Here is a 21480-nt window from a genome sequence, read left to right on the forward strand (position 1 = left end):
GGTGGTGTGTTGTTTTCTATTTTAACTGTAATAGGAATGTGATTTTGTATTGGTGACAGATGATTGGACCTTCAAGTCTAGATTTTTGAAATTATATATTTGTTTGCAAGATTTAAAATAGAAACCCATATGTTAAATGTGTTTATTTGAGGGAAAAAAAAATTACCAAGAAGTTGAGACCACTGTTCAAACATCAGTATATTGACAGAACCCCCTTTTAATGACAAGCTTAAGGCAAAGAGCTTTATGATGATACTTTCCAAAGCCAGAGGATTTAGAGTATCATTGTCAGTATGCCTCAAATCATTGTGGTGGCTTTGAATATTTGTATTTGAGGTGTTCTGAACCCTTCAACATATTATTCATGCTTCAGACTCTAAAACTTAAATAAATTGAGTTTTAAGTGCAGATAAACACTTTTGCATGCTTTAAAAAATTCTTAGGTCCTTGGTTGATCTGTAGTGAAATACTTGTGCCCTTTTGGAACTTCTCCCAGCCCATATTACAATAATAAAGCAAAGTGAATAAAAATGTAGGTGAACATTTCTTTAAAAAAAAGCTGATTACCTCTGCTGCTGATTCAGTTCCCGTATTGTTAAAGTCATCAATCTATTAAATAAGAATTTCATAGGATTACATTAATTTGGCTCTTTGCCTTAGATTTTCAAACAAAGAACTGGATTTTTTTTTTTTTTTTTTTTTTTTTTTTTTTTTTGTGTCAGTGATATGTATGTAGCACTTAAATTCACAGAGATGGTAATGACTGAACCTTTGGTGGAATATTTTGGATAGGTTAGCAAGTTGAGGAACAGGAAATGTGACACTGTACACAAAGCATGCTTCAGCATTCTTAACACTTCAGTGATGAACCGAGAAAAGTGCTTTAGGTGTTCATTCTTCATGTGAGCATTCCATAATTGTATTTAAAAACAAACAAACAAAAAAACCATGAAAGCAAAAGTATTTCTGATCTTAGTGACATTGTCTTCCCCTCAACTGCCTGCAAAAAGTCTGTTGTATTTGGTGTTTTAATAGTGTTAGTTTTATACACTAATATTCTTTCTAAAAGAATTCTGTCTTTCAAAGTAAATTAAATATTTGCTGGATAAAACTTTTAGCAGAAAATGTAACAATGTTGAAAGTAGAAAAGACTATATAAGTTCTTATTGAGAACTGAGTTCTCCTGCAGTACTGTTTCTCTTCTCTTACAAAAAGCCAAACCACTTTTCATACAAAAAAACCCCAACCTAAATTAAATATTCCTAACTTTTTGTAAAATAAATAAATCTTATGGACCTAGCCTGTCATCTCAATGTTTACTTGCACTGTAGTATTTGCAGCACTGAAGAAAACTTACAAATGGAATTTAATATGATGCCCCAGTGCAAGACAAGATGCCCCAGACAAGATTTTCTCTATTGGCACAGTTAGAGTCTATTTACTTATCGATGCAGTAACAGCTCAGAAAGTGACGAAGGAATAAAACATGACTTCAATTATCATGATTTTTAGTTTATTTGTACCTTCATATATTTGCCTGATGAGGTCATTTTCCTACTTCTTCCTTGCCTCAATTACTCTATCACTGAACTGCACTCACTAATTTATGAGCAAAAATTGCCTAAAGTAAAGGTTCGTAAATAAAAGCAGTATTTCAGATTAATTTAGTAAATACTATAAACGCTTACAAACCCCAGCTTGTGCCTGGTTTCTACTCTTCCCAATTTTTTGTCTGCCTGCTTTTGTCTGTAACTCAAGCTTAAAAAAATGATTACCCTAAAAATTATTTAGAGAATATTTATCTTCACTTTCTTCCCAAGTTCCATCCTATTCAGTATCTCCCATGTAAACCACTTACTATCAGAAATCTTAAAGCCAAATACTTTTGCTGAATACAAAACTTTTTCTGATTTGTTTACAATTATACCTTATTTTGATCAGATCACCATACCTCCTGTGCTTTTTTGGCTAATTCTCTTTGAATTTTCCTTTTCTCAATCATATCCTGCTCAATTCTGCGCTTTCTTTCTTCTTCTGTTCTTTTCCTTTCTTCTTCTTGTCTTTGCTTCTCCATTTCTGCAAACTTGCCTTTAACAGTTCCTGTGATATGAAACACACAATTCAGTAATGAGATCTAATACCTATGTAGTGGGTTATGTGGCCTTTAAACTTTGGCCTCTCTTACCTATTAGCTTTGGAACATAACCTTTGTCTGTCTTAGATGACTTTGCATCATCATCTTCATCAGATGCAAGCAGTTCTTTCATCTGGTTGACGAAATACAGGAAAAGTAAACAGTTTTTACACCTTAAATAAAATTCCAATAATATTGTCTTAAAATAACATGAAAATACTTTCACGTGCAATACTGAATATTAAAATAACATAAAATATTTGCAAAGAAAAGTAACCTCCTGCTTTCTCCTGTTCCATTCTCTCTCTCTAACATATTGTTCTTTTCTTCTTTGCTTTTCATCTCTAGATCTCCTTTGATTTCTTTCTTCCCTTGCTTTCTGCATAGCTTCAAATTTATCCTTTACATCACCCTTGTGAAGCTTGGGCACATAGGACTTTTGGACGGGTTTAGATGAAGAAAGCAGAATCTTGATGAAGATATAGAAGAAATGAAGATAAGAAAAAGAAAGTTGAAACAGATGAACAGAAGCAGACTGGATTAGAAAGAATGTAAGAACATAAAAGTACATTTGGGATTATGAACTTTGTGCCACTAGCCATCATCTATTAAGTATTTGTTCATAACTAAACAGTAATAAATACAGAAATATCCTAAACAAGTTTTGGCATTGTGTTAAACTTAAAAACTGATGAGTGCCACATTACTAAGTATATGAGCAATACAAATGCACACTTTTTTTTTTATTATTTCTATGGGCCTAAATATTATATATAGATTTCTATTGTTGCATTGAAATCATAAACACTCAAAGAGGTCCTACACCCCTAACGCTGCATTTAAAATAAATGTAAATAGGCAGACGTGTAGTAGAACACGTCTGTGTTCTGCAACTCTTCCACATCTGTAAATGGTACTACTAGTTCATTTAAAACTTCCAATATATTATATACTTATTTCTTTTCTTAATATTCAGAGAAAATCATCCAGTGATTTTATGGTGTAAAGGGTCAAGATCCCGGCTTGCAGGAATCTGATACTGATAAAGGTAATGAACACATCTTTGCCAATACTTAAGTAAGAGAAGTACCTACTTTGCAGTATTACGTTTTCCATCTTTTTACTGCAGTGACTGCTGAAATGTTGTCAATACAGTTATGCTGAGAAAACTGGCTGAAAGAAAGTTTGTTTCATATTTTCCACCTAAACCAACAGCAGATACTGTAATGATGTTTTGCTTTTGTTCCTGCCACTCATGGTATCATGGCACAAGAAGAAATATTTTAAGTAGCCTGAATTTCTACCAACATGAAGTTTCTTCATATTTTGTTAACTTAGTTTTGCATTGTTCATTCATTTTTAATACCAATAAGAACATTTCCCACATTTCATCAAATCAGTTGATCTTCCTTAAACTACTCTCAAGTATGCTTCGATTGTCTTAAAGTAAAATCAATAATAGCCAGACTTGCAGTACAATTGTATTTTACAATTGTTTTTAACTGCCCTGTTAACAAGCATCAGTTATAAATTCCTATATTACATCAACTACTTTAAAATTGGTACATACCTCAGTTTTCTGTGCAATGTCATTCATGGTTACGGTATTCTGCTCTGCACCTGGTATGTTTAAGATTGCTTTCAGTTTCTACCTGAAAGAAACAGTTCTAGTTATATTCCTTTCTTTTCCTTTTAAATGATGCTTTGACCATCTTCCTGTAAATAAGTTTGCATGGGCTGAAACTGTATCACAATTTCATTTGGTCCTTTGAGGTTCACGAAGCAATGAATAGGTTCTAAGTATGCAATAGTAATTAAAAGAACAAGCTTATGATTCACTATTCATGCTCATACCCCCCTACATAGTCCCAGATATTGGTTTTTAATTTCCATTTTAAAAAGAAAGTCCGAGCTCTCAGCCAAGCTCTGGCTGCCCTGGCTGGCTGTTACGAAACTGTTTTTCTCAATACTGTGCTAGCAGAAAGGAATGTGCTCTGCACCTCTGCTGCTCTGCTTCAGGCTGAGGTCTGAGCCAGCAAGCTCAGGTTGCAAGAAGTCTGCAGAACGCTTGGGCCAAACACAGCCTGCTGGAGATGCTGCCTTGCCTTTGTATGGCTTTGGAAGAGAAGCAGTGTTTTTTTCCTACTGCTGTTGAGGGTGCAAGAGAATGAAGGTAGGCTTCAGCTAGGTCTTGCATCTTGACTTACCTTGTGAGGTTACTTGTACAAATCTGTAAGAGGGGAAAAATCACAGCCAAAACCCTTTTTTTTTGTTTGCCCCATGCCACATGTATGCATTCTGAGGGGACCAAATGTGGGATGTGATCATTCAGATAGAAGAATTCCCCATGAAAACTATTAAGTAAGAGAAACATTTCAGAAGCAACTAAAAATTATCTGGTACTATAGATAGTGTAAGTGCCATGTCACACAAGGATGTGACCAAAAATGGCAGCATTCCCTGTTCTGGAGGCCAAATCATCACTTTATGAATGAACTGAATGTGACTGGGGTGTAATGAGAGCAGACAAGTTATATTGTGGTTTTATTCAAACCTAAAAGAAGAGTCTTAGCCCATGGATAGTAGTCATTTAGTAATCCTATTTATAGCTGTGATTCTAGGAAGTGAATCTTTACAAAACTGTGCTTTGATTCTGTCAGATCTCAGACTCTGTAGTTACTTCTTGGAAAAAACAAACAAACGTGTTCTGTGTGAGCTGATGTAAACCTTTTTCACTTAGTGTTCTTCCAGCAAAAGTTATAAAACAGAAGTCTTTCAGTAGGCACTACACTGACTTTAAAGTTTTGTAGTTAAGACTTAAAGATTTCTGGCAAAACTATAAGCAAGCAATTCCTAGCAGACACTTGGTTTCCTGAATCAAGGTGATCATCATGGCTGATGTCTAAAAATCAAATTTATTTGAATAGAACCATAATGATTATTATCACAAGAAATGTGCTAATGGCTCAATTCACCTTCAGTATTTTTTGGCTGTGTGGAACTGAATCTGCTTTGCTTTAATGTATGACAGCTTATTCCTGACTCCCTTTCTCCTGCTATATATATCAAGGAAAGCCCCAACTTTGCAATGAGGTCAGTATGAGTTCCAAACTCCTCCTATGCACAGTACATTGAGGAACTGACATCCCCCACCAGCCAGTGTTAGGCACATACAAGACTTTAAAATATTACAATTTTATGAAATAATTACAAAAACACTTTGTCACATAAGTATGATCTGAATTTAGATACGTTGATGTAGAAACGACACTTCATTGAAAAATTAAAAAGAGTGCATTTTATAATCTTTTCATAATCTTTGTCTGTAGTATCTTTGGGGGGGGAAGGGGGAAGGAGGAAAAAAAAAAGAGAAAAAGCTCAAAATGAGCCAGGCAAGATGTTCATTTTTCCAAAAGAAGATGGAGAAATATGCAAAACAGAAAATACATTGCAATCCTAATGATGTAAGGAATGAAGGCACTCTGATTCTTTTTTTGTTACGTTTTTCCCCTTAAAATAAGACAGGAATGGCAAGGTATGTTATGTTTAATTAAACAGGCTTTAAGCTCTCTCATTCTTAATTACGAACGGACTACAAATGTGGGAATTTTTATTTGGCATTAATAATAATGAGCGTTAGGAATTGTCTTCATGTAAGCTCTTCAAAAATACACAAAAGGCATCCACAGTGGTTGGTGCTGCTTTAGCTATACAGATCGAATGAGATTCTTAGATATCCCGAGATATCTAAGCCAGAGCAGTCACAATATATGAAAGAGGAGTGTTTGGCTACCACACCCTGCCCTGACTGACAAATCCCGACTTCTGGAAATTCAGCTTCAACATCTAGCTTCTCATTTTCAAACAAGTATGTAAAGTCATTGCCCAAATTGGACTGACAAATATGTTTTTGTAAAGATCTTTGTAGAGTGATATGTATAGAATGCATTTCTGTTTGTCACTTGTGAACAAGAAGTGCTAAACGTAAGTTCCTATTTAATTTCAGATAAGCGATAGCATATTACAATTCTGTTGCGTCTAGAAAGACAGATAACTTTAAAAGCATTCTTGGTCTAAAGATCCCTATATGCCATGGATGTCCAACCTTTTGCTTGCCTGGGCTGCACTGAGTGAAGAGGGAATTGTCATGGCCCAGATATATGTTGGTTGTTCCAAAGGTAATGCCTCCTATTTAACTCCATGAAAAAGAGAACCAATACAAAAAGCACTATAGCAGTTTGAGAGAACAAATTCTCAGCTACAGAATGCTATTTTTCAATATAATCACCACCATTAGCTGTGCAACTTTACCCTGCATGCTGCAGTCATAAAAATCTGCACCAGTAGAGTTGATCCATTACAACCACTGCTGAAACACACCATCCATCACTTCACTGTGCCAGCATCCACTGTTTGCATCAACATTCAACTAGTGTCAATGAGTGCCATTTTTTCCACATGGAGGAATACAGTTACACACATTGACCTGGAAATGTGCATGAAGCCAGAGGCCATTTGGTCAGACTGCCCCTCTGCTGCCATCTGTCACGCAGCAACATGTTACAGAATACTGGTGGGAAGCTTCAGCCTCTACTGCCATCCCTCCAATGTCTGCCTCTGATGTCATGGGACAGTGTAATAAAATAGGAGGCATTATTTTCCGAGCAGTCCTCATAGAATATATATTTAATATATATAAAGTAACAAACCTTAATTGTTCAATGCTTTTTATTAAAACATATAAAAAAGAGAGCTACAAAACTATAAAACTAATGAGATATGTGACCTTGTTTTTGTGAAACTAATGCGTCAGTCTGGTTTGATAGCAGTGGTTGCAATTCTTAGTGAGCTCTCAAGGTGTTCATCAGAGCTGTGTTTCATCCTTCAGTTGTTCACAAATGTACATCCAGCCTAAAAGCAATGGCATGAGGAAGGCATGACTGAAGCAAGGGGTATCTCCCTCTTGTAAGAGAGGGCTTATAAAAGTCTGGTAAAGTGACATGATCAAATTTTTTATTGCAACTCTATACATTACTTGGGAATTTTCAAATGGAATATATTTATATTGACTGAAAATGGACTCACAAATAAAAAAAAAATTGATATATATATAATTTTTTTTTGCAATCTTGAAACCTCTTCTCAAATTCCTGTATCAAAATGGAAAGCACAGCTGCATATTTTTTGAGGTTCACAGGACTGTGTTCAGCCAGTGTATCAAAATCCATAAACATATCTGTCATAATGTGAGCTGGCTGCACCCCATGCCCTGATTCCAGCCCAGGACAGCAGGTTGGACGTGCCTGCTACATGCTTTAACGTACATTTGTCTATTGTGCTGTCAAGTTTGGGTGTTTTAAGTGTTTATCTTACTTCACGTATGTGATAGCCCATAATAATCAGTATGACTTAAAATTAAGACCTTTTGACTTTCTCATTCTTCTATACAGGTCTGAGAGAAGCCTTAATACAAGGCTGGAGAGGAAAAGTAAGTCCCAAAGTTAATCTCTCATGAGGAACGACTCCATTTCACTTAAAGTACTCTAAGCGATGTCCAAATGCTCACTGAACTCCATCAGGTTTGGGGCCATGCCCACAGCCCCCTTGGTGCAGACCCTTTCCCTAACCCTCAGCTGCTCCTCCCCTGACACAGCTCCATGCTGTTCCCTTGGGCCCTGTTGCTGTCACAGAGCAGAGCTCAGAACTGCCCTCTGCTCCCTGTGGGGAGCTTCATGCCATGAGGCCTCTCCTCACTCTGCACTGAACAAACCACAGGACCTCAGTTGCTCCTCATATATCTTGCCCTGCAGACCCTTCACTATCTTCACAAAGCTCCTTTGGATGCTCTCTAATTGTTTTACATCCTTATATTGTGATGACCAAACAAGCATGTGGTGCTTGAGATGAGGAGAAGAGTGGGACAATCCCTTCCTTCACCAGCTGTCAGTGCTGGGCCTGGTGCACCACACCCTTGTAAATTCCTGCTCTTTGAACTTTCAAAAATGTGCTAGTCTAACTTGTTGTGGGCCTTCAAGATGGTAGATACATCTCTGCCATTTGGAATACTGCCACATCTCCTCTTACTTTAGGTCACTTTCCAATCCTTTGGCATCACCTAACTGTTAATGTGCTTGAAGGTTAGCCAGCTGGCTCCAACACATTTTGCAGCTGTAAGTCATCCTGCCTCCACCTCTGATGCTAATAGATATGGATGTAAAGCAGTAGGTCCTCACTGCATATGATACAGCCCATGTTTGCCCCCTCATCCCTCTTCATGCCAGTTACACCTCAAACATGAACAGCAGCAGGACCTTGCTTCAGGGACCACTTGAGTGGTTTCCTTCAAGGTCAGGAAGCCCTAAAGCCTACAAATTGTGGAAGAATAATTCCTTCATCATCTACCGATAGCTTTGCAGAAAGCATGTGCTGATTTTCCAATCCAAGAAACTTTGACATTTTGCTATTTTCTAACAATAGCAACTTTTAAGTAAGATATTATTTAATACAAGCAATGCTTATTCTTCAGGGCAGCAAGGGTCTACATGTGTGTGTACTTAGTTCAGAAGACATTTGTCCTTCTATTATGAAGTTGTCAAGAACTTAAGATTTACTCTAGTCTTTTATTTCCTGAAACCATCATATCAGAGGAAAAGTCATAGGAGCTCCTCAACAAAGATTTGCACTCTGAAAATCCCAAGATTACAATATTGAACATAAATGACCAAAAAGTGAAGGCTTTTCTTTTCCTATCCAATCTCATCACCTTAGCACTCACATCACACTGTTCATATCATTTTTTTCTCACATTTTACCTCCCTAAGCTTAAGATATATCTCAGGAAATGTTAAGTCTGGCATTTTCATATTTGTACTGAAACATCTTTAGAAGAGGTATACATCAGGATTTTTCTAGAAGGAAAATTTAACCTCCAACATTAGACCAATGGTCTTACATTTGGAGCTGTGTGTTAGAGAAAGCGCCATTGTGCACATGGCTTGACTGGCTGCAATGCAAAGACATCTCTCAAAAGTTTCAAGTCAAAATGTAGTACAAATCCAATAATGTGCAGAAAATGAGGCAACAAATCAGAAATACTCTGGGTATAGGTACTTCATAGAGAAAACGAATGTGTCTGTTTTCAAGCATGTTATTTGCATGCTCTTAATGGTTATGTCATCAGCTCTGGTGATATGTCTCAATTTGTTATGATTGTTGCACTTCAGCTTTTCACACAGACTTCCTAAAACCTTACTCTAGGGAAAACATCCTAAAACTGAACAAATTAAAACCATTAAGGGGATGCAAGAAGTTTGATAGCTCCTAAGTCCAAAATCTACCTACTTAAATATAACTTATTTTTATTTCAGCGGAGTAATTAACATCCTCACGTGAGAGATGCAGAGAAATACAAATGTTTTCCTACTCTTTACAAATAGGAGTACAAAGCCAGGACTTAAAATAACCGTCGAGTTGCTCTGTGATTTCTCCTTTCAGGAGGCCCCCCTGCCGTCTTCCTGGCTACTGTGAGTTATAAATAAGCCCTCTGCAGCACGGTCTAAGTTACGGTTACCATCTGTCTCTCTTTGTGATCCACTTGCAGGGAAGACTCCATTATATAAGAAAACCATATTGTGAGTCTTGGAAACTTACCACTTGCAGCCAAAGCACTTAAGAGAGGAAAACACAGTCCGTAATGCTAAAGTATTTAAAGAAGGATTAAGTAGAACTGGAAAGAGGAGGAGAAGGTGAGCAACGCTCACCATTTCTGTCCCTTCTGCAACTTCTCTGGTATGACACTACCAGTTGTTGTACTAAATTACAGATACTAAAGAAGATTCTAAAATTATCAGGCACGGGGGAAGGTCCTGAGCTGGTATAAACTGTCAGCTCCTCTGCAGCCAATGAGCAATGACAATTAACACCAGCTGCCCAGCCATTACTTTTTGTAGAATACAAAACTACTTCCACTCAGTTGTATTTAATTCACGAAGTCTTTACGATTAAAGACTTATTAATAAGGACCTACCAAAAACTGACTCAGGTAGCTCAACTTCATCTACAATCTTATCCTCCCTCTTAGAATTATTGCACTTTGAGTCTTCTGTTACAGCAGAATGGCCTTTGCAGATATTATGCTGTTTATTAAAATCTACTTAGTAGAAGCTATTTTGAATATGTTTATACAACTCCGAATACACTTAATGTGACAATGCCATGCAGCCCAGCTGCTATGTTAGAAAAATAAAATCCCCCCTCTCTGTGGAAGAGATCTGCCCCTTAATTCCTTGGTCCCTTCAGGTGCTATTATGGGTAAGCATACTCCAGAAAAACTGGGGCCCAGGGAAGTGCTGTTGAGATATTCAGGCCCACGATTCCATGTTCCAAACATCTGCTGATCCTGATTACGAGGCGCAGTAAATTGTGAAGTCAGATCCCCAAGAGAAAAATGCATATTTTGCCCCATGCCACAGTTCCTCCAGCCCCTGCTGTGTCCCAGAAGCTGAAGAGAAACCCTAACATTTCAGCTCAACTCCTGCTGTCGTCACTGGCAGACTTGGAAAGCGGGCACAGAAATGTGGGACAAAACGCTGCGCGTGAGGTACGGCTGCAGTTTGCCTCTTCCCATCTCAGATGCCAGCACACAGCCTACGTGCTGCTTCTCTGACACACGGATCCTTCACCGCATGGAGTGAGCTCCATTGACCATCTCCACTCTACTGAGCGCTGGGCCAATGTCTGAGGGCAGTGCCTTTGCCAAGGACACCAGAGCACAGCAGGGCTCACCCTGAGCTCACCTCAGCTTTCCTCATCTCGTTCCCAGCTCAGCTGCGGCACCATTCCTTGCTGAGAGAGCTACAAGGTGGAATGTCCATGTCTTGTAAGTTATGGACTATCTGACAGAGGAAAACACCCCTGTATGGCATTCCAGACACGGCCAGAGAAAGCGTTTCTTGGGGATGTGTCCTGAACTGTCTGCCCAGTTCTTGTATTTCGCTGAGGGTTTTCTGCACATACCAGATGTGTTCCCATGTTGGTGTGCATTCCTTAATGCGCGTGGCCCGCCAATAGGACTAATTATCATCTCATAATTTCGTTTCACAAGGCATTTTTCTAAGAGACCTGAGGGCAGCAGCACTGCTCTGTAACACACAGCCCCCGGCTGGCTCCAGAACGGTGCTGCGTTCCGCTCAGCTTTTTCTTCGCGAATGTTCATTGTACCGACAGAAGCTCTTACACACTCAGGCCAAAACCGCTAACAAATCGTTGGTAAGCTGTCGGAGGACCGCACCGTTTCTCCCGAGCCACGCTGCCCTACAGCGGCAGAAGCACGGCAGCCACTAACAAACAGCACTGCGCTCAAAAGCAAACGAGCAGCACGGCGCTCACGAACAGCTCGGCGCTCACAGACGCGCAGCCCGGCGCTGGCAGCTCCCGGTGCGCTCGCGCGGAGCCACGCGTCTCACGGCCGCGCGGGATTTCTGAGCGCTCCGCTCCGCGGGAAGCAGCCCCGCATCGCGACCCCGTGCCGCCTCGGAGCTCCTTCCGCGGGGCGCTCAGCCCCTTCCATAGCCCTCCGCCCCTCACCCCCCAGAGGCGTCCCGGGGCCCCGCGGTGCCCGGCGCCGCTCTGCGGAACCCACCGCCCCACCGCCGCCCCTCTCAGAGGGGACGCAGCGAACCCCGCCCCGGCGAGGGGTCCGGCCCGACGGGAGCCCCTCCGCTCCTTACCTGGGAGCGCTGCCCCGCCGCTGCGTCTCGGCGTAATCCCGGCGGAGCGGGCGGGAGCGGTGGCGGCTGCGGAGCGCCCCTTGGCTGCGGCCGCCGCTCCGCCGCTGCAACTTTCCATAAAAGTCGCGGCGCGCGGCCGGCGCCCGCATTCCAGGCGAGCCCCGCGGCGCGGCAGCTGTCCCGCCTCAGCCTCAGCCCCGGCCCGTGGCGGCTCGGCGTGCCCGGCCCCTCGGCGCGGCGGGGGGCTCATCCCGGCCGCCCCGTCAGCTCACCCCCCCCCCGCCCCTCACCCCGCACAGCCGTCCCCGGCCGACGGGGGGGTTTATTTTGGGCCGGAGGCACCACGGAGCTATAAATAACCCGAGAGGGGGGCTGCGCATTCCTGGCCGCGGGGCAGCGGCAGAGCCCCGGGGCCGGCAGCGTTTCGGTCCCTGTCCCGGATCCCCGCCGCAGGGAGCCCCGAGTCCCGCACGGCACACTCACCCCCGGCTCTGCTCCCGGCTGCGGAGCGCTGCTGGCAGCGGCTGCCTCATGCTCCGCTTGCGGGGCGGCTTTATAACCTGCCGCCGTCAGCTCCGCGGTCGCTTTATGGCACACGCGAAGCAATCGCCTAATAATAGTGCTGTGACAGTTAGCTGATGGAGCGGACAGGAATCCGGCCCGTGCCAGAACCCAGAGCGCGTTCAGCCTAAAGCAGCGCCTTGCTCTGGAAACTTCACTAAGCACAGGCAGGAGCGTGGTCTTGTTACATCTGAACGCATTCCTTTTCCCCCTTGTTTCCTACCTTTCCAATTGCACGGTCCCCAGCGCAGCAGAACGTCCTCCTTTCTATCTCCCTTGTATTTTGTCTGCCGGACTGGAGCCAAGGGGCAGCCGGAATCACAGGCACGGGGCTGATAACCACACGCCCTCAGCCTTTGCCAATCTGAACAACAGATACCAATGCTAAAACACAGTATGTATTTCAAAGGACAGCACAGAACTTTTCCCTCGTGCCATGCTCAGAAGAATTGTACTGCTAAAGTCAAGGCACGAGCGCTAAGGGCAGGCATTCAGTTAGCAGCTTTCAGCAGACATACTGAAATTTGCAGAAATTTGCTCATATCAAAACATATATGCACTGCTGTTGTGCATCAGTGAGGACAGGACACCATCCTTAAGTTCTACATTTCATTACCTGCCCCCCCCAGGGAAGCCTTAGTTCACAGCCTGAGCTCACGGTAGTGGGACTATTTGGAAATAAACCTGAAAACAAAACAGAACAAAACAAAAAAACAGCTCCTAAAACCAAGAAAAGAGATAACAACTTGACAGAAATAGAAGAATGCAATTAAACTATACTGATTAGGCAGAGATCTCAGCAGCAGACCAGCCGCTGCCTTTGTCACACCTCTGATACCTGCTGTGTCTGCAGCACGACAACCATCCTTCGGGCAGGATTCTCTTCCTTTATGAAGATGTCTGCCTGAGTCACCTGTTTGACTTCCAGGGCTAAAAATTCCACTCTTCAGCTTTTGGTGGACTGCTGGCCAATGTGTTGAAAATTGATCACTGCTTTGTACAGTAGAAGCAGAATGAAACAGATCTACAAAATCAATTTAAACTGGACAGCTGACCCCATTCCATTCTTTTTTCTCATATGTTCAACATTGTCATATTTTTGTTAGATTCTAAGAAGCAAATTTAAATTTCAATTTAGATAGCTAACTGGTATTAAAACTGCTTCCATATTAAATATTTTTACATTAGATGTCAAGAATTGTGCAAACTCAAGTTTTAGACAGTTATCCAAACAAAAAAGTCACGGTATTATTTTATTTAGTAACACAACTGCAGTTCATTTCGGCAATGGGAAGTTCACAGATATGCTTACTCAAGCACTTGATTTGACACATTTAGTTTGACAGAAACTGAAGACTACAAAAGAGAAGTATAATAACCATTAAGAATGCATTAAAAGTGAGATGATTATAACAACAAAATGGTAAATGATATAAATACTTTATTCTTCTATGGTCCTTACACGTTCAACATTCCTGACCTTAGCTTTAGTTATGACAGAACAGGATGGCTTTTAAATTTAGCTTGCTCTTATTAGCACAGAAAGTAGCATTCAAAACTATTTAAAAAGAGGTTATGAACTAAATTCTTACTTCTTAGTTATGAATTCAGTAAAGCCACACCATACCATCACTGCTTTGGTGCAGCTCTAGCATTTGAGTTTTCAAAGGTGGCAGAGTTGGAATTCTTCAGCTGTGTGGCAGTTATCAACAGACAGTCCGTACGTCCTCTCAAGCTCAGTTGTATAAACCTCAGCAAGAAGGCAGCTCCCTCCCACTTAAATTCACAGCTCTTCTTTTGGAGTTGGGAAGGGCAGAATATGCAAATACTTTTGGGAGAAGGTCCAAAAGGTCCCAAAGGTATCTGTACATGTACATTTCTCTGTTCCCCATTTTTCCCCCCTCCCTCCCTTCTTCTCTCTCTCCTTACCTATTTCTTTCTTCCTTAATTTCTTTTTCTTTTTTTCTTTTTTTATTTTTTCCCATAAAGTTCACATAATCAGAAGCCAAAGTCTGAAAGAAATATCTGTTGTTGATACCTCTGCAACCAGATGCTGTAACTCCTATTCTGAATGGGAAACATCAGCCTCATTTCTGACCTGATTCTACGGACTTCTGAGAGCTCTGTGATGTCATGGAAGCATTCCTGACCTAAAGGGATACATTGTTGAACCAAAAATATCAGGTACTTAACCATTTTCTAAATATTTTGGCCCAGCATATTGGTTTTTGTTTTAAATCCTTTCATTTCTGACAGAAAACCATAGAATTAAATCCTTTGAAAACAGCCTCACATCAGCACTATTGAATAACATTTGGGTTGTACTCTCTCGAGGAGTATTTTATAAATACAAGAATTGGTCACTTAGGTATTTACTTCTGTAAAAATATGCATTTCTGCTTTGCTGTGACGAATGCTAAGGTATCATTTTCTCAACATTTTATTAGACCAGACAAACCACAGCTTCCTGTGCCACTCTAAGTGCCCAGGTGGTATTTGATGTGAAATATGCCATTTACTCTCTTATTGATTCTGAATCCAGTTTGACACCTTATAGTTCAATATAATTCCATTCACAGACTGCAGAAAGCTGCCATAATACAGGAATTTCTGAGCACTACAGTAAGAGGAGATAAGTATGCTTAAGATAAATGAGAAGGGTGACACAAACTTCACATTCTGGTATTGCAGATATTATCAACTGAGAACAAAAGTATAGCAGAGTGCCAAGTTCAGCAACCTGAATGGTGGAAACAGTGCAACAGCAGCATTTGGAACTTCTATTTTATTACACATAGAATTATAGTCCTTTTTTTTTTTTTTTTTTTTTTTTAAATATAATCAGTTGGCATTTCACACAAGTCATATGACACTTTTTCATAATCTTTATCAAATGAACACGACAAAATGTTGGCTTCAGTAAAACCTATGGAAAGACACAGGTCCTCATCTTCAAGTACCATCAGTTTCGGCTATTTGTGCAACAATAGTTGAAATGTTTCTAATAAGAGTTTGCTTCAATATGTTACATTACAACAACATGCTCCTGAATATCTGAACGTTTAGAATTAGTCTGTAATTAGTCTTATTACTTACTTAACACAGGCTGGATTCTTGTAGGCTGGCTTTCTGTGGCCAAGAATACATCAACGTAGTTTAAAAGCTCACTAGAAAACACTGTGTCAGTTTAAAGGAATTCAAGACTATAGCTCATTATTAGCTTTAACACAGTCAAAATGTTGCTGCAAGTTTTCTCATGCCTCATTACAGTATTGCCTCCTAACCAAAGTTAAGGTTTCCATATCCTGAGCCACCACACTTTTGCATGTTAACGTTTATGGCCAAAATCACCACATTTCCTTCCAAATAGGTAATTGACTTCCTTACAAGGAAGGCAGGAAGACATAAATGCTTTTAATTACAAAACAATGCCCTTGATTCTGTTTCATGATTAAAAAATTATCATGATTTAAAAACGTATTTTGAAATGCTACATAAGAACTAAGGATTATATCCATCACCACCTTTTAACGTCTTTGCAGATTTAAAAAAGAAAAAAAATATTGGTGAAACTAGCATAGCTGTTTGGATATAAAAAGTGGTCTCATACAAACACCTTCATGATTATTAGATTTTGCACAAAAAAATAAAGCAAAAAATGCATACTGGAAGTCATTACTGCCCAAATGGTGCCTGCATCATTCTTATTATACTGCAGTACAAAATGAATGCTTACATCCACACAAATGCAACTTCAGGGCAGTGGCAACATGTTCAGTTTTGTGACTGTGATTACTTCATTGCACGTGTCACATGAATCAGAGACTGTGTAACTGTTTATACCTCCAGTGAAACACCTCCTTGGCCTAGACACATCATGACTTTGAGACTCCGTAGTGAACATTCTGTACTATAAGCCTTTACATGAGACACATCCATCAGCTCCACTTACAAATTATCTGTGGCAAAAGTACGGTATTTCATAAATAAACTTTACCAAAATATTACAGAAAAAAAGCTTTGGGATACATTAAATATAAATATGATGTCAGCTGAGCTGCACATTTAATTTAGATATGTACAACAGTATGCTCACCAGTTCTTTTTGTAGATGTGTATCCTCCCTGAGTCCTTTTCCTTACTTAGCAACATGGTACATTTTCAGATGTTTGCTCATTAACAGCAATGAAAGCTTTGGGGTTAGAAAGAAAGGTGGGAAGGAGCATGTCAAAGTGCACTCCATTTCATATTTCATGGATTTTAAGCTTACTGAACCTTTGCTTCTAAGAGCCCACTGGTCATCACATGCCCGTGACCACTTACACAAGCACTGGCATGTTTCAATGAATCTGCTCCAAGATAGGCCATCAAAAGTTCAGTGCGTCGGATTAATAATTGCATAAGGTCTTCAGCCAAACTCTCCATAGTTGAGTATCGTACCTTTTCAAAGTCAAAGATGTCTTTGAGGAAGAAAAGCACTTGATCCTAGTGGGGGGGATTAAAAAAAAAAAAAAAAAAGGAAAAATGTGTGTTTATTTACAAGAAGAAAAAAGAAAAAGCATGCAATGTTACCTATTTCTTGTGCACATTTCACAAAGCCATCCATTTACGTCTTCTTCCAGTGCAGAGATACAAGTGCACTAAAATATACTTCATAGAACAGTTCTAGGCCTAAAAAGCTTAGTCAATACGATAGTAAATATTTTCATCATTTTTTACTGTTTGCTTTAATTTTAGGAAAATACAAATGTGTGCCTATAAGCAAGATCCTCATTTCTTTTCTTCCATGTGATTGATTTTTATTTTTTTTTAATTAAGATAAGGGGTAATGAAGAAGAAGGAACACACCTTGAAGAAGCAGCATAAGTCATAAAGGGAATTTCTAGGACCCAAAAAACCCCAGGCCAAAACAGGGCTGATATGTTCACATATAGCATAGAAATGAGCAAAAAATCCATCAGGTACCTGGGGATGTAAAAATCGGAGACAAAAGTTACACAGTACATTTAAAATAAAACCCTGTTACATAAAGTTGTGTTTAAAGAAGCCAATGGATTTTTAATCCACCACTGCAGAGTTGTGGCAACCTGAACTCATTTAAATAATAGGTAAGTCTATCAAGCAATTCTTGCTTTAGAAAAGTGGTGTTGTTGGTTTTGTTTGTTTGTTTGTTTATTTTAAACTTCTCTGGTATTTTGTATTATTAGGAATAAGGCAAAAAGAGTTCATGGCCAACCTACTCTGATTCTCTCACATGGCAGATCAGATAAGTTTATTCAGTTACTCCTGTTTGAGATCCTATGCTGTGTATGGCTGAATCTTGTAAAAAGTAAGAAAACTGCATTTGAAGCAGTCAAGAAATTAAAGCACCTCCTCACAATTCCATTCTAAAAGTTAACTAACTTCTGCTATTGGAAGTCAGGAATCAAGTACAGATCTAAATACCCATTCCAGTTATCCCCTTCTCCACAATGTTAAAAGCTTTGCTAATATTAGGCTCTTCCTCTACAGACACTCAAATACAACAGTTTAATTGTTTCCTGATTTTCTTTTCCATCCTTTTTGTCCAGGCATGCAGTTTTGAATCACTAAAGTTGGGCTTCTTCAGCTGTGGTATGCAAAATCACTTCCAATGGCTATGGCTGCCCAGCAGTAAAGCTCAACTTCACTTATGAACTGGATATTAGAGATGGGGCATTTGCCTTCAGGTCTCATAAAAGCCCCTAAAAGCAATCAAAAAGTGGAGCTGCTGGCGCAGAGGAGTACTGCTTCACAATCTGCAGAGTTTCTTCCATGAAAGCCAGGATGCCAAAGGGCACTGAGGGAGGCTGCAGCACAGATCCGGCAGTCCTTGAGGGCAGCGCAGCTTCAGGTAAGTAAAGAAATGAGACTGACTTATAGTTAGCTGTGGAGATGGTGCAGAGACATAGGGTTGAGAATATCCCTAATTAGTGACCTTGGTCTACAAAAATCTGAAGTACACGTGTAGACCCAGAAATCAGAGATTCTACTGTCAACTGTTTTTTGGCCTAAACTGGTTTGACAATTTTTCAGGTAAGACTTTTTGCTAAAAAATTCGTATTAGAGCCCCACAAGCTAAACTTCTTCAAGTGATAGACTTGTTTAAAATAATATGTCTACAGGAGTAAGGGTTGATCTGTAATTAATTTTTCCAAAACAAGGGAGAACTTCATATTCTTTGGAGTAACTCTGGTACGTATAATTTGCGAAGCAACTTACCTTCATTTGCTGTCTTTTCTGCTTCAGTACTGACCAACAGCTTGAAGCCACAGCCTAAATGTAAAAAAAAAAAAAAAAAAAAAAAGAAAGAAAAAAAAAAAAAAAAAAATTTAAAGTGTCCAAAACCATTAATAATTATAAAAATCTTCATCTAAAAAGCACTGATGTGCAGAATGTTATATTTCTTTATGTTCTTTGAGTTTCAATCTTGTGATAACACAGAATTTTCAACTACATCAGCTGATGCAAACAACTAATTTTATAAAGTGTTCATATTTGTTCATATTTTGAAATCTTTCTTTGTTACGCTTTCCTTAGATTAATTAAAATGTGATTTGGCAATCCTGACTGTTTTTTTTTGTTGCTGTTGTTTTTTACAGTCGAATAGTTAGCAACATCTACACAGTTTAACTGAGGATCAGTCCATTATATACCAGAAAGTGTGCTCAGACATCAGTAGCTATTTTAGATACTAAATAGCATGTGAACACATCGTAATGTCCTTTTTACTTTTAGCAAAAACATTCCTGCAATAGCTTCAGATTCAGCGAAGTAGTTTTGTCCAAATATGGCTCTGTATAACACAATATACCCATATCAGAACTCCTTTTTCCCCCCTCATAGCTTCTAACAGAATTCTATCCTCATCTGATTCTCCATGCATACTTGAAGATAATTTACTATTCTCAAAACTCTGTTATTGCATACTTACAATGTGTGTGTGTGCGTGTGGGATGGTACTGTGTTCATTTACTTGTACCTGGAACTGTTCGTGTCTTATCGCTAGCACTCTAGTTTATGTATCAAAATCTGGATCTAATATCTAAGATGGGGCTAACAGAAAATTCCCTTGTAAAATTTTACTAAGAGCAAACGCATTTTTGCAGGTCAGGTTAAAGTATTTTCTCCAGTATACTCAATCATCCTATATATTTTTGGCAGAGTGGTAGCTTTTAACCTATGATTACAAAAAAAAAGTGATAATACAATATTTTTTTTTCTGCTGAAGATACCTCAGTTATATATTCAATATATATAATTGTAGTGGAAGCTGAATTAATCTTTACACTGAAGGAGCATGTAGATTCTTTATTTCAAAATTAAATGCTTTTATCAAGATTATATACATAGTCTTTATTATGGAGTTGATGGATTTATTTTCATTCTTGAGAATCCACTCTAATAACATAAAGCACAGATCACCAGAAGAATAATTTCAAGATAAACAGAATCTTATATCAGAATGCTCACACCAATGTTATATTCATCATAGCATCTACTTATAGTAATGTACCACAACAACACCATGATTATGAAAATAACAAATACTTACTGTTTCTTTAAAAGAGGAATTTAGCCAGCGGTTGTTTACTACGTTCTGTATAGATATCGGTGGATTTTCTAAATCTTCAAATGAATCCATCAATATGAAGTCCAGAACAACATCATAAAAATTCAAGTTTTTTACCTATATTAAATCAGAACATGGTCTAAGTAACTCAGTTTCTCTTTCAGCATCAGAAGTCAACATGCATCCTATTCTAACTTTTAACATACAGATGTAAAGAGTAGCAGAAAAAAATGTAAATGCTTTCTGGTACTAAAGTATACTGGTGGATGCCATTTCTCTAAGTCAGGAATATTAGGCATGACAGAGTTGACTTTCCCACAATTCTGAACTATAAAGAATTATTTTTGGCTGCTACAGTTGGCATAATTGAGGGTAAAAACACTTCAAAAAGTCACACTCACTCCTCTAGCAGCAAGTTCCATTTCAGTATTATCCCAGTGATCCGTTTGTTCCAAGAAATAAATCATTTCATCAAAGACATCTTCAAATTTCTTTGGATTCTGCAAAGTAAAAGCAATGAATGTCAAGCAAACCTAACACAAGAGATGGTTTATTTACATTGGAAAATGAATTATGGTAGAAGTTACTTTAGAAGAGAAACATTAGTTAAAAAAAAGGCTTTTACCTTTCGTGCTCTCACAATTAGGGCAGATAAAATTTTTCTTCCACTTTCAGCAAGAAATATTCTGTTTGCTGTTTCTGAAAGAATTATCTAGAAAAGGTTTTAGAAAACATAGACATATTCATTCACAGATTATAGCAAGTGATCTTTAATTACGTCAACCAAATTTAATGAAGTTTTCTTCATTACAACCACTAGTATAGCAGGCAAGTTCCCAAGAAGTCTTTGGTGCAAATATTCCAAATTTTGTTAATCATAAGATTGGGATGCCCCAATTTAGAATTACAGAAATATAGAAATTACAGGAATAACTAAGAATATGCTTAATTACAGGATATATTATTAAAACATTTGCATGAGTACTGCACAGATAGTGGCACTTCAATGTCACGTCTTAAGTTTAAGAAGGCAGATGACTTTGCTTTCTGCTTACCTGGAAAGCTTGTCGAATACAATGAAGCTTAGCAAGGAAGTCACTGTCTCCAAGACATTCAAACATTTCAGTCCTATGAAAAATTAAAAAAAAAAAAAAAAAAAAAAAATCAAAAACATCAAGTAAAGAAGCACAAGAAAATTCAACTACAAAATACCCCGTATGAGAATCCTGTATTCTGCACAGAATATTTAATTTTATTGCTTTCTTTTCTTGCAGATTATTAAGTAGACAAATCAATACATTAATACCTTAATACTCGTGAATAAACTTTGCCTTCTTCTGCTAAGTGCATTGCTTCTTCATACAGTGGACAATGGCAAAGGGAATCTAGACCATAGGTATTACGAACTTCTCTATGCTCTGTAAGCTGGGGGGAAAAAAAAGTAACATTCAATATTAAAGAACTTG

At 39.0% G+C, this 21480-nt stretch overlaps 2 protein-coding genes across 18 annotated transcripts in view; both read right to left on the reverse strand.

The window, feature by feature from the left end:
* NEXN (nexilin F-actin binding protein) overlaps positions 1-14438 on the reverse strand; it is a 28814-nt gene extending 14376 nt beyond the window's left edge. For 2 of the 15 annotated variants that reach the window (XM_090146478.1, XM_090146479.1), the window contains exons 1-5: positions 11150-11684; positions 3705-3782; positions 2186-2267; positions 1952-2100; positions 568-609 (exon numbers count right to left, since the gene is read on the reverse strand). In XM_090146478.1, coding sequence (XP_090002604.1) covers positions 568-609; positions 1952-2100; positions 2186-2267; positions 3705-3782; positions 11150-11176 — 378 coding nt within the window. In that variant the 5' untranslated portion in view covers positions 11177-11684. Of the gene's footprint in view, positions 1-567; positions 610-1951; positions 2101-2185; positions 2268-2411; positions 2604-3704; positions 3787-6920; positions 7046-11149; positions 11690-11862; positions 11999-12345; positions 12482-14352 lie in introns of those variants that run through there. The other 13 variants (XM_090146471.1, XM_090146470.1, XM_031600487.2 and 10 more) reach the window with 13 other exon arrangements.
* A 2087-nt stretch (positions 14439-16525) lies between these two features.
* Positions 16526-21480, reverse strand: part of MIGA1 (mitoguardin 1) — a 33506-nt gene continuing 28551 nt past the window's right edge. Inside the window, exons 9-17 of one of the 3 annotated variants that reach the window (XM_090146494.1) lie at positions 21321-21439; positions 21070-21142; positions 20640-20726; positions 20416-20514; positions 19997-20131; positions 18664-18717; positions 17272-17388; positions 16747-16908; positions 16526-16615 (exon numbers count right to left, since the gene is read on the reverse strand). In XM_090146494.1, the coding sequence (XP_090002620.1) occupies positions 16562-16615; positions 16747-16908; positions 17272-17388; positions 18664-18717; positions 19997-20131; positions 20416-20514; positions 20640-20726; positions 21070-21142; positions 21321-21439 (900 nt within the window). In that variant the 3' untranslated portion in view covers positions 16526-16561. Of the gene's footprint in view, positions 16616-16689; positions 16909-17271; positions 17389-18056; positions 18290-18663; positions 18718-19996; positions 20132-20415; positions 20515-20639; positions 20727-21069; positions 21143-21320; positions 21440-21480 lie in introns of those variants that run through there. The other 2 variants (XM_031600553.2, XM_090146495.1) reach the window with 2 other exon arrangements.

The sequence above is a fragment of the Phasianus colchicus genome, chromosome 9 (assembly GCF_987193195.1).
Source record: "Phasianus colchicus chromosome 9, bPhaCol1.hap1.1, whole genome shotgun sequence".
Taxonomy (NCBI): domain Eukaryota; kingdom Metazoa; phylum Chordata; class Aves; order Galliformes; family Phasianidae; genus Phasianus; species Phasianus colchicus.